Source organism: Lonchura striata, chromosome 10 (assembly GCF_046129695.1).
Source record: "Lonchura striata isolate bLonStr1 chromosome 10, bLonStr1.mat, whole genome shotgun sequence".
In the NCBI taxonomy this organism is placed as follows: domain Eukaryota; kingdom Metazoa; phylum Chordata; class Aves; order Passeriformes; family Estrildidae; genus Lonchura; species Lonchura striata.
Genome location: NC_134612.1, coordinates 20,224,283 through 20,237,670, shown reverse-complemented (window position 1 = coordinate 20,237,670; position 13,388 = coordinate 20,224,283). Strand labels below are relative to the sequence as shown.

General features: G+C 40.3%; 1 protein-coding gene across 9 annotated transcripts in view; it reads right to left on the bottom strand.

Moving 5' to 3' along the window:
• Positions 1–561: 561 nt before the first annotated feature.
• The window catches only part of PEX5L (peroxisomal biogenesis factor 5 like), a 103,494-nt gene continuing 90,667 nt past the window's right edge, over positions 562–13,388 (bottom strand). For all 9 annotated transcript variants that reach the window (XM_021543354.3, XM_021543380.3, XM_021543398.3 and 6 more), the window contains 7 exons: positions 12,543–12,659; positions 11,486–11,629; positions 10,557–10,627; positions 9,600–9,797; positions 8,099–8,264; positions 7,556–7,713; positions 562–6,933 (listed from right to left, as the gene is read on the bottom strand). In XM_021543354.3, the coding sequence (XP_021399029.1) occupies positions 6,729–6,933; positions 7,556–7,713; positions 8,099–8,264; positions 9,600–9,797; positions 10,557–10,627; positions 11,486–11,629; positions 12,543–12,659 (1,059 nt within the window). In that variant the 3' untranslated portion in view covers positions 562–6,728. The remainder of the gene's footprint in view (positions 6,934–7,555; positions 7,714–8,098; positions 8,265–9,599; positions 9,798–10,556; positions 10,628–11,485; positions 11,630–12,542; positions 12,660–13,388) is intronic.

Sequence of the window (13,388 nt, the reverse complement as noted above, 5' to 3'; positions counted from 1 at the left end):
GCTGTGTGTTCTGTTTGTTTTTCTGGGGCAGCCCCCATGTCCATGGAGAGAGTTCTGCTTTTCTCATGGCCCTGTGCTGTCACTGTCACAGCCCCTCACTGCTCATCAGCTTTTCTGTCCACAGCAGCACACAGGAATTTTTATCCCTCGTGTCTGTGCTTATGTTGGTGTCTCACAGCAAAAGCAGAGAGTAGGAATGGCATCATCCTTGTCAGCACTTTCACCTCATCCTGTGAAGGACAGAACTGGAAAATGCTGAGAGCCAACTCCTACAGTGGTATGTGGGAAATTGCTTGAGTAGTGAGTTCAGTCACTGCACGTTGGTTTGCTTTTCATAAAGGTTGGTTTGTGATATTATTACTTCTGTTTTAATTATTGTACGGTCTTCAGGAAAAATTCTTATCTACTTTTTCCCCATTTTCCTCATACGGGCTGTATGAGGAAACAATAGGATAGAATACCTCACTGAAAAAATCCTTTCAGTTGGAGACTTAGATTTCTCCTTTCAGTTTAAGTAATTGAAGTCAAGACCCTTTCAAATTGAAAAGAGATTTTTAAATATTTGAAGCCACAGACAAAGTTTATTTTTAAAACATATTTAAAAATTGCACAGTTATAAATACAATTAATAAATACAATTTAATATGTGGAAAAGAACCCAAGGAAGGCATGCTTCCATTACAGTACAAAAATACTACATTAAGTGTGGTGCTTTGCAAATAGTAATCTGTGACCTTAATAAATTTAACACATCCAGTATGCACATCATACTCTTTTGAGGAAACAGATTGTTTTAAACAGCAGTGCAGGGAAACAGCAAATTAAAGCATCAGTAAACTATAGGTCTGTGTTTAATATTATACACAGCTGATAATGCACTAAGCATACAGAGGCAGAGTTACCTGTAGTAAGAAACTGACCTTGTACCCCGTGTGTTCTTACATTCAGACTCTGAATCTGGGTCAGTGGGAGCCTTTGTAAGGGAATGTAAACATTCAGGTGAGGGCTGAGCTCCCACCTGGGCAGCACTGCCCAGCCCTGCCCTGCACTTCCCCAGGGACACCGGGGAGCACAGCAGGGCTCTTCAGATGGCCCAGGTGAAAGTATCTGCCAACCCTGGAATCACTTCTTTCCTCTATGTTGGCTTAAAAATAAAGCCAAAAGAACTGATGCAAGATTGCAAAGGTTTTCAAACAGTTTACAGCATATAGAAGAAGCCACACAGAATGCCTCTCAAAACTATATAGTTTTATTTTACTCTAGATATGTTATACTCTGATATATAAAATATATTTATAAATTTTTTTTATTTTTCTGAATTTACAATAGCTTACTGATATTAAAAAGGCTATTTAAATTAAAGGTTCAGCCAATGTCAATGGCATTCTGTAAATGTAGAAGGGGAAAAAAGATCAAAGCACATCAAGTCTTGACCATGCAAGCTTGCTCAATGGGCTGTCACATATTGCAAGCATTTGTAAAGTTACAGCATATTTTAGGAAAATTTAGATTCCTTCTCTTTACCTTACCTAATGCCTGTTACTTCATGGGCTGAGGCTCTGAAACTTCCCATGGATTCTCTGACATGCCTGTTTTTCATTTTTCCTATGTTTGTTCAAAGTGTCAGTGATCTCTTCATCCATGGCACTCCTGTTGTCTGATTTATTTCACCAGTCCAAAAATCAGTAGAACCATAATGAAGGAATCTGATTCTAGCCTAGGTAAGGTTTGAATAGTAGATAAAACTGTATTGCATATCCACCATTTTTTTTCACAACGTGCAGTGCATTTTGTCTTACCGTTTTTGTGAATACTTGGTATATTATTAACATTTATTACATAGATTCACTGTACAGACTGCTAAGCTGACAACACTGGTGACCAGAAATCACATTTTTTTCAACTGTGCAGGTAATTCATGCGAAAATAACTAATGTCTCATTTTGCAGATGCGTGTTTGGGCAAAAGAAATCTACAACCAATTTATGCTCTGCTCCATTTCTCACTGGCTCCAACAGACAATGATTTAGGCCTCGGGCTTTGGCTGTGCCAGTAAGGACAGCAGTTGTTATTTCTGCCATGGAGGCCCGTGCTCTGTGGATATTCCTAGGATACCTGGCTGTTCTGGGGTTGAGAGTAGAGATGAAAATGTGAAAATCCAAACAACCCAGCTTCCCTGTGAAATTTAGCTTTTCAATTCTTGAGAGGGTCCTGCTCTCAGGACAAAAAAGCAGGACTAAAACATGTCTGCAAAAGCTGTTATACAGATGTCTGTTAATGATTAAACACTTGGAGCAAATATGAAACCCACAACACAAAGTGAATTCTAAGGATGGGATTTTAAAAGGGCTCTGTGTTTGATCTAGCCTGTTCCAGATAATATTAACAACTCAGATTTGAGTCTGGCAGGTGCAAGGGACCTGTAAAATGTTCCACAGATGATGTGAATCAATAGTTTTAAGAATACCCTATGAGTGAGCCTTCTGCATGCATTCTCTAAACACATGCTCAGGTAGCATTGCTGCATGCTTGGGGTTAATATTGCATAGTGGTTACTGGTTAATGCAGTTGCATGCAATATTGTCACATGAGGTTTTGTGGCATTTGAACCTCCCCCTCGATATTTTTACAAGTGCTGTGATTTATCAGCTCATAAGAAAACACCACTAGATACAGGTATGTTTATGTGTGTGCATAAAAGTCAAATTGGTTCTTCAAGCTGACATAAACCAGTCTCTGGCCACAAGGATGCTGTGGTCATTCCAGTTTAAAGAGGTCAGGCAGAAATGAGCCTTTTGCCCTCATGGCAAAGCCTCACTCCCTCACCAGCCCCTGTGATTCCAGTGCCTGTTCAGCACATGCAGTGGTGCCAGAGCCAGCCTCTCCTGGAATGCCTGCGTGAGAAGTGACCATGCAGAGTGCTGAGCACTCTTGTGCAGACTCCAGGCTTACAGTGTTCAGCAGCTTGATGGATCAGGCTTCTAGGTCATAACTATTCCTAAAGGTTTGCAGAGGACAAGGACAGTCCCAAGCTGGGGTTAGGAATACTTTTTTTTTTTTTAATTGCATGAAATATAAAATAGAAAAAAAATATTCAAAAACTTGGAATCAGTTGCCTGGCAGTGATAAATCACCTCTGGAAAAAGAGAGGAGTAACAAGAAAGGGACATGGTGATACACCATTGCAGCACTCTAATTGGGCCTCACCTCATAGATGCCCTACAGCATCCTGAAATGTCTGAGGCTCTCCTCTGCTGAAATCAGTAGTTTCTGTGTGAAGCTGCTTCCCTTGACCTGAGCAAGCTCGTGTTTGTGTTACCTTCCTGCCCAGGGGAGTGGTGACCTGGCCCCTGCAGTGTGAGGCGGTGATTCCCCCCTGCTCCCAGGTAGTGCCAGGAATGCTGTTTCCCATCTTTCTTCCTTGCACACCTGGGCAAGTCAGGGATGGCAGGAGGCTTTGACTTGGTTGAGCTCCCAGGGATGCTGAGAACAGGACCCAGATTGCTGTCTCTCACTCTCAGGCTCAATCTGCTACTGTTCAACACCTGCCTTATTTATCCCACCTCATGCTTGGTTAGCAGCACAAGTAGATGAATTTTCTATCCAGGTTGTTAATATGCTGCAGCCTCCTCACATGTTTCCTCTTGCTTTTCAGGCAAATATACAAACTTGTCCTGAATATTTAAGGAATGCCAAGAGGAGGTCAGCTCAAAGCTGTATCTAATGCTGTCTGCTGCACTGACAGCGCTTGGCAGAGGGGGCTAAAGGGGGATGATAAAGCCCAGCATCCTAAGGAAGTGCCCAGAAGTCCCAAGAATTGCTGGGCCTGACCTGTTAGAGTGAGGTGAGCTCAGTCTCCAGCCACTCCCCAACCAGTCCAGAACTGTGTGAGGTGTGCCACTGTCCCCCTGTCATCTGCTTTAGCCTCTATCAGTGGCACATGGCTGACTGGCCATGGGCTAGCTACAACAGGAGAGAGCAGCTGGGATCCCCTCCAGGGCTGTGCCCCTCTCTGGACAGGCTTTGTAGCCCAGGTGCTGTACAGCAGAGCTGAGATGGGCCAGGGCCAGGGAGGGCAGAGTCCAGCCTGGTCAGTTGTCTCAAGGTTACACACACAGCTCGTGCCAGTCCCATGGGCGTGGACATTTGTCAGCAGATAAATGTAGTTTTGAGCAGTGCATCCCAGGATAAACAAATAGCTACCTACTTAGTCTGTTCTTTTTGGAGAGGCTTGGACACGCATAAGGTTTTCCTAATGATTTCTGTGTTACTCATCCACGGTCTGGAGGAGATGTTTAGTGAACTGCCACAAGAATCAAATACCAGTTGTCATCCTGACTCTGAGAAATACTTTTTTGTTGTTGTTGTTAATTTCAAAGATATAAAAATAAAGTCCCTGAACAGCTAATTCCTCTGCGTAAGCACTGATTATACTACATCACAGCACAAAGGATATCCTAGAAGAACTTGTGTGATGGCAGGGCATCAAGCAAAGCCGAAGCACATATGCCTTTGCTTTACAGCCTCTTCTCAAAGCTGCCTCCCTTCTCTCTTATCACTTCCCAGATTCAATTGCACTGCACCTTCTGCTCTGCCTTATCAATAAAGAGCTGTCATCACACATCGCTGGCAAAGCAAAAGGGCAAACTGTTGTCAGCAGATATGCATACACAGCCCACTTAGCCAAAGTGACATTCCCAGGCAGTCCCATCCTCACAGAAAGCTGCAGGAATCGGTTATGAAACACCTGGTAGATAAACAGGAATATATGTGTAAACAAGGAATTAATAAGCACTCTCAAAAATTTTTGGTAGCTGTTTCGTCATCTCTACTCAGTGGGAGAGAGTGAGGGGTAAGCCTTTTATTTTTCTAAAGACAATTATTTTTATTTAACAACCTATATATGGTGATTAGATGCAGTGATTACACTGTCTTACATGGAATTTTCCTTTAAGTGGTGGCTCAAAATAACAGACAGCTGCAAGAAACTTTAGGTTTGTACTGGTGAAACTATCCAACTCCCACAGAGCATCTTTCTCTGTGATCTGTGCAGTTGGATTTCTTTTTTTATCCCTCTGAGCTGGATTTTTCTTCTAGTGTTGTTTATAGGAAATGTGTTATTTGTCCCACTTTAACACATTGCAGCAGCTACTCTTCAAATTGAATTCCTGATCACAGATCAACACATCTAATAACACTTTTTATGTTTTGCTATTCAGGAAAAATATTTAAAATATCAGCAACTGAAAATCACCTCCTAAAAATTTCTCTTCCTTCTTTGATTGACACATTCACCCTGAGCTAAATGTGTTTGATTGTAGCTGAATCAATCCATCCATCAGGGATTGGTACTGCCCCAACCCTGCTCCTCATTCATCCAGCCAGGGAAAATGAAGATAGGGTGTTTATACACACATTTGTAAGCAGTTACACATACTGGTGTTATCTAAGGATTTTCTCTGGTATCATGGAGCTCGTGGAGACTTTTGCTGCTGTTTGCCACAACAGCAGGATCAAGCTTTGGTCTCAATCCTACAAGCATAGTATAGACCAATTTCTTCAGGGAAAGTTTTCCCTTGAGCACTCTCTGCAGGCAGTAACTTCTATGAATATTTTTCTTCATTTGCAATGAAGATCTGCAGCTTTTTATGTTCTGAAATGACATCATTTGCATACAACATGTATGTGCATGCACATGCATGTATATGTGTAGTACCTGATGGATGCATATAATAATCTTTCTAGTTGTTAATACAGCTTATACTGTATTTGCATTTTTAAACAAGAGAATATTAAAAACCTTCTCATTACATTTCAGGAAATTATATTTGGTCCTCTCTGCCAACAAGGCCATCCTGTACATTCCATTGTTGGTGACTAAAATAAAAGCATAGCACTATTTTACAAAAAGGAAGATTAAAGTGCGTAAGTACACAGAAAGGTGCAGACCCTGCCATGAGCTCCTTCAGACTGTCCCAGATCAAGGACAGTTGGTTTGAACAGTAACAATTCCAGTGCAAATTGCCTCTTCTGCTGGCAACACCTGGCTTCCCCAAATGTACCTGGCCTCATCCCATAGCCCTCCATGGACTATGTTCCCCTTGACATTGCACATGGCTTATGAGCCTGCAGAACTGAGTCCAAACTAATCCAGGTACCTTTGGAAGCAAAAAATTGATTGCCAGCTAATAAATACATTCAAAACAAAACATATCCCTTTTACATGCATCTATTTTCAGAGCTGTGTTAAAAACGGACCTTGGGAAGATTTTTCATCAAAGAAAACCAAAGGACAGGGAATCCCCACTGTGGGGCAAAGTGGTGTCAGCATAGTGCAATGAGCTCCTAAGCAGGTTCCTTGGATGCACTGCTTGCCATTCTAAGGTGCAATAACCATTATCTAGGTTTCTTCTTAAGATACTTTTCTTTTTACTGCTGTATGTATATAGAGAGAACTAGCTTGCATGGGATGAAGATTCTTCAGAAATTGCTGTTTCATGTAGTACAGGGCTTTGTCCAATTAGCCACAGCTCATTTCAACCCTTTGAGTTTGAATTTATTTACACTACTTTTGTGCTTTTGAACTTTCCCTTTATGAATAATGTCTGAAGGAATTCCCCTACTGATCTACAGTCATGATCTTTTGGAAAATGTGGACATTTGGGGATGTGTAGTAAAAAAGTTCTCTATTTCCTAATACAATTTAATCAATTCTTGAATCCTTTTTATTACGGCTCTAGATTAAAAGCTCTTAAGAGAATGTCTAGATCACCCACATTGGCAGCTTGAAATAGTTCTGGCTGGTCCATCATAGACAGAGCAATCCGAAGTGCTGCCCAAATATTGCCTGATAGAGCAGGGTGGGGAACGTGCTGTTGATTCCTGCTTTTTCTTTGCAAACTGAGAGCAGTGAGGAAGTTGCTGACAGCCTCTCTGTAGGGAAGAAGAAAAGAAAAAAGAAACAAGCAATATAATTTGCTTAAGGACTACAGGCAAACTTTCTAAGGTTCCATGTCAGGATTAAATACACAATTTTACAGTGCAAAATAATAAAATATGTTGTTCTTCCTTGATTTTCATCAAGCAAGAGGGCGTGGCTTGGAGTAACACAAAACTTAGTCTACCCAAACATTTTGGGGGTCTGTCTTCACTGCAGCAAAACTCCCCTTCATCTTCCCTGTCTCAACCTGGCAGCTGGGACCCTGGAATATCACCTTCATTCCTGAAGAATGTTTTTGATGCCATGAACTACTTGAAGCAGTTTAACTCAAGTTTCTCTTTAAAAGACAGGCTCTTACATTTTCTTTTACAGAGACTCTTAAGAGCAGGATTATTTTAAGTGCAAGAACAATCCCACTGATTATGAGTACTTGTACTTAGAGCTACAAAGCTGCTTTTTAGTTCTTTGTAAAAAGTGATGACAACATTTTACAATAGCTGAGATTATGTTGCTATATTCTGATAACTTTTTTCTTAGCTACCTCCAGCTTGAAAATGGATCTTCACTTGGCAGCTGTGATGCCTGACTTTTTGTTTACACATCTTTCACACTCACCTGTATGCCCCTAGGTTGATGCAGCTTATCCCCAGGTTGTATCTGGACCTGATGAAGCCAGGTTGAATTTCCAGAGCTCGTGTGTAGGCCTCCACAGCTTCTTCACTGCGGTCCCCGTTGGCCAAGGTCGCCCCAAGGCGGTTCCACAGCGTGTAGTCCTGGTGAGAAAATGACTTTTCTACTGTAGGTGTCAAAAACCAGACATAATGTCTCATTTTTGCTTGCAAAGGAAAGAGGACTGCATAAAATATTAGTATTGTATCTCAATTGACAAGGAACGTGAGGTTCTGCCTCGTGATCAAAGGCAACTTTATGTACTTAATACCATTAATCAGCACACAGGTAGGAACTGGACATGCATAAATCTGCTTCGAAACAGAGGAATGACGATGTTAATTACATCTTGTAATTAACATTTCTATTTTGTGTCTTAAAATTTTAATGTCAGAAGTGGCATGTCATTAATAATAGCCTGATCCAGACAGGAAAAAGGAAATGGCCTGTAAAGCTAAATTTAAAAAAATAGAAAAGTTTAAAATGTACCTCTGGTCGAACAGTTAAAGCAGCACTAAATGCATCTATTGCTCTGTTAAATTCTCCATTCAGGTGAAAAAGAACCCCAAGTCCTGTCTGCAGGTCAGGGTCTATCATATCACCATTCTGGTGAGCAGCCTCCAGGTACAAATCCTTTACTTCTTCAAGTAATGAGCTAGACAAGGGAGAAAAATAAGTTAAAGATACATCATACAGTTATTTACAAATTTTCAATGTTGATTTCATAGCCTGAAATTAAAAACTTTGTAGTGGATTTATCAGAAGTGCTATATTTCTAAAATTTGTGAATGAGCTTCTTCATTGTGGCAAAGTTGTACTTCAGGGTGCTGTTGTAAACTCTTGTCTGAAATAAAAAAAAAGTTCATCTATGAAATGAGGTCAAAGTACAGCCATGAACCCAAGTGGAATGACATGAAAGTTTATTAAAACTATTCAAATTAGATGAGTTTTTCAGACATAAAACAGCTCTTTACTTGCAAAAATAGTATTTTTAAGAGGAATAGATGAGGGACCAGCCAAGACCCTTGAAGAAAGTTCCCAAAGCATAAGACTTCTGTGCCCACTGTAACTTCTTAAAATCTTTGCACTGACAGCACCAGATGTCAGCAGGATGAAGCCAAAGTAGAATAACACACTTAGCAATTAAGCAGAACCTGCATATTTTATTTTTGCTCATATGAAATTATCTTGTCAACCCAGGACTTGTAAGTGATGAGGGTAAAACATAAGGCCTGTCTTCAAAATGACAAGCAGTGAGCTAGCCTGAGTTGTTTGCTTCTCTAAATCATGTTTATGCCTTTAATGACTTTATTCTGCATCTCACAGTCCAGAGGTACTTGTTTATTGTCCTCATGAAATCATAATGGAGGGCTGCCAAATCATGATTTTTTTGTTATTTAAGATGGCCAAGATAAATCAAATGGCTGTGTTGTCTCTTGGTTAGAACCACAACACCTTTTAAATAAGCAGGTTCCACCTCCCAGTATTCTCAGAGAGCTCATGTTGCACTGCAAAATGGCTTGTTCCTGGATTCTGCTGGGCTGGGATGTGGGAAAAGAGCAGGAACAGTGAACAGTAGGAAACACACACACGTGGAGCTGGATAAAGGCTTAGTATGGAAGTGGAAGCAGCTGAAGGATGAGGGTGCAGGATGTGGGAATAGAAAGGCAGGAGACAGGGATGGAGGAAAGTGATGGGAGTTGAGGGGATACAGCTTCATTTAAGCTGTTTTTTTTTTTTTTTTTTTTTTTTTTGGGTTTTTGTTTGTTTGTTTGTTTGTTTTTTAAACTTCCAGGGATGGCATAAAAGACAAAGCCTTCAGTAATTAAATCAAATGTTCTCTATTGGCTTCCCTCTCCTGCTATTAGAGACCTGTTCTTCCATCACAGAGAACAGGCTGGACTTCTAGAGAGCACAGGGACACAGCAGGCACCACCAGTTCCAGGGCTATCATTAGCATTTCCACTGTGAGGATTTCCAGTGCATTTACCTTTCATCTGCTGTCTTAGACATCCTCCTGGTAAGTGCTGGGGAGCCTTTTTTGCTTCTCACAATGTACTTGTATTTTGGATTTTGCTTTATCCAGTTTCTCAGGGATTGGTAGGCTTCTTGTTGATGGCCAGTGTTGGTGTAACTCACAGCCAGGGCCATCAGAGCTTTCAGGTTGTTTGGCTGCAGTTCCAAGCACCTAGGCAGAAAATAAAAAAATATATTGAGATATTTCTGCAGCCAAGCACAATGCTTGAATTGTTCCAAAATAAACCCTGTGAAGAAAATCACAATCATCACTGTGGCTCTTTGAAAACTGGGGATGAGCAAGATCCTAAATCAGAAAATCCCTTGGATTTCTATCCAGGTAAGCTAATAAGGGACATATAAACAAGTTTGAGTGTCCGTAGGTGAAATAACTTCATGGTTATCAGTGTTGATGCAATTGAATATTGCTTCAAATAGAAACATAAAAAACCATTACAGAAAGATAATAATAATGCTCATATTTTGGAGCTCACATTTTATGTACAAGAATTCTGTGATCTTCACATCTCCATCAACCTAAAACTGTTGGCAGTTTAGCATTCAGCAGCTGAAGGGAGCTCACTCCAATTAAGAAAACCTCTTCATTAAAGGACAGACTACAGAAAATATGCCAAGTGGCTGGAATGTAAAAAAGGCACTTCATTTGCATCATGCCTAACTAATTTTTATTAGGCGATGTAACTTTTGTGCATGTACGTAAATTACTCCATGAAATATTTCACTTACTTAATAAAACAGAAATATTAATCACTGGTCATACCTCTGAAGCCACTGGAAGTTTCTATATCTGTGTTAATGCTCTACTCTGCTAAATAAATGCTTCTCATTCCAAGGTAGGAATGGAATTAAATATCCCCAGATCTCCATTGCCCAACACTCATCAGAGCCCAGATTTAGGACTGATCTCTACCTTTGTAGGGCCACGATGGCTGCCTGCTCATTTTCATTTTCTGCCTGTGTTATACCCAGGAACTGCCAGGCCTGCAAAAATAATAATCATTTAGTTTGTTACATATATTCAGCTGCAAACAGAGTAAAACAATATCACTGTTAAACACAGGGGTGAGGAAAAGCAGCAGATGTGTCCAGCACTAACCACAGATTTTTCTACAGTGTGCACACCAACAGCCCAAATCAATGCAGTTCTAAATATCTTTGGGCCTAATAAATATTTGTAGTCAATGAATTCATGGGTATTCTGTCAGTGTATAATCACAAGCTGATTTCTTAAATTTGAGTTATTGTACATTTTAAATTTTGCTGCAATTTTATGGAAAATAGAGAAGAACAATTATTTAGTTGTATATTATTTATAGGGGTTATTATTTATATATTATATGTATATTATATATTAGGGGTTTCTAGAGAGCTTGGGATTCTCCAATTTTTTGAAGTAATTTAATTTAATGTAGGAGGAGATTCAAAGAGTCCTAGATACAGCATAAATATTTTTAATATTTCACAAAAACCAGACTTTAAATATAAACTAGTTAAAAACAGCAACATGGAAGAAATTTATATAACTTTAAAATTTTTTTCAACAGTCTTGTTAAATCAAAAATATTCACCTTTTTGATAGCAGTGTTTACAAGACAGTTTGAAAATACCAGGATGTGAAGGGAAGGTTTAAAGTACTTCAAAAACAATATTTCAGAACCACATTCTCATCATGTGAAGAACTCATTATCTGTTTAAAGGCACCCACAAATTCATAACCCTTAGAATCCAGTGTTTCAGTCAGTCATGCCTGGCAGAGGTTTGAGCCCAGGAATCATTCCCTCATTCCATGCTGCAGGGAGGTCCCTTTTCCTTTGCCAGAAAAGGCACAGCAGTGAATACCTCAGCATCGTTGGGCTCTTGGAGAATTGCAGCCTCCAGGTACAGGATTGTAACAGGCAGGTCACCTTCTTTCATTTTTTTCAGTCCTTCCTCAAAAGCACCAGGCCAGTCTTTGAAGGGGTTGTCAGTGTGGAAATAATAACCCTGGAGCAGGGAGATAATGGACCCGTGATGAATGACGAGTTGCAGGGCATGACAAGTCTAAAAACGCAGCGACTCACTGTTTTCCAAATGGCTGCAGACAACCTTTCCTCTGTGGAAATGGCACGAGCTCCCCCCGTGGAATTTCAATGGCAAAAAGTGTAAAAAGTCACACCAGGGGGTATTTATGTTTCTGCTCTCTGTATTTTTACTTCAGCTCTGGAGTTAAACCTGCCGGTACCTGTGCTGGGCTCTCCATCAAAGGAAATGCCAACAGGTCCCAGTGCCGGGTAAGAGCAGAGCGCCCAGAACATCCAAAGTGGTGCTAAAGGAACACACCCAGCAGCTGGATCCCTGCAGCGCTCAGAGCCCCACGGCTGCTCAGCTCAAATCCTGAAACCCTCAAGTAACCTTCCAGATGCAGAGCAGTGCTGCAAGCACCTGAGTTGATTTTAGTACTCCTTTAAGTTTTGCCTTTTTCTCTTGCCACTGCAGTGTAAAGGGTGTGTGGTAATATCAGCTGCATAATAGAAATCAAATTAAATACAGAGCGGAAGGAATGAAGAAAAGAGATGGAATCACCGTAATTTCTATCATCAACAGTGTTTGAATGTGCCAGCCCAGGTATTTTTGTTTGGTGTTTTTCCTTATGTGCTTGTCTTCAAAAGTGCTCATAAATCCAGCAGTTGCTGTGATCCTTTCAGCTGAATTTAGGCTGTGTGCAAGCCTAAACCTATTCTCCCTGTGGCAAGGTCGTCTAAACCTGCCCCACCCACAGGCAATTAAAGAGGATGAGCTCTTTGGGATAAAATTAAAATTCCATGGCCAAAGAGTTTCCTTGGGTTCCCTGGAAGAGCTGAGGCTCATCTCAAAGCTGCACAGGGGGGATGTACTGCAATAAAAAATCTGGTGTCACCTTCTCGATGGTTGAGATGGTGACTTGCCCTGGTGCTTCCTGGTTCTCTGAAATCCAATTTCTGCGAGCCATTTCTTCCCATTCTGCTTGCATTTTATCCCAAAACTCTGTGTCAGACTAGAAGAAAAGGAGGAAAAGATAAAATTAACAACAAACTTTAAAATAAATGTGTTTTTTTTTTAATTTTGAATTTCTTTCTACCAGTGGTCTGTCAATTTTGCTGAGCATAATTAGTTCTATTAATAATCACACAGACTGAAATGCTACAGCTTCTGTTAGAAATTCCATATAATTAAAGCTCATCTCTTATATTGGAATGCCATTTGTCAACAGAAAAGTCTTTATCTCAGAGGCAGTGTATGTCCTGTTTGAAGCAGGATTTGCAGCAGTTTACACTGCATCTTATTGATGCTAACAGCAAATTGTTACATAATATTTGAAAGTAATCAATGCTGCAGCTCCCTGGACAAAGAAAAGAAAGGAATAAAAAAGAAAAATCAAGTAAGTGCATATGCAAAAGAATAACAATAGATAAAACAGTTTGAAAGAGAGCAAGCATTGCTAACTTTGGTATATTCAGCATAATTTTCAGCTATGAGAAAGAGAAATGCCAAGCTTAGACAGAGGGTGTTTGTGCAAGGAATGTAATACAAATTGGGCTTTTTGACATAGTGGAGAAATCTTAATACTGCATTGTATGCTCTGCTAGTGAGAGGAATCGACAAGAGATTATAGAATCATACAGTAAGATTACTATTCAGCTCAAAGATGAGGGGAAAATGCACATACAAGGGAAAGAGAAATTATGAAAAACAGATGAGATTTAGGATGACGAATGAGATTAGC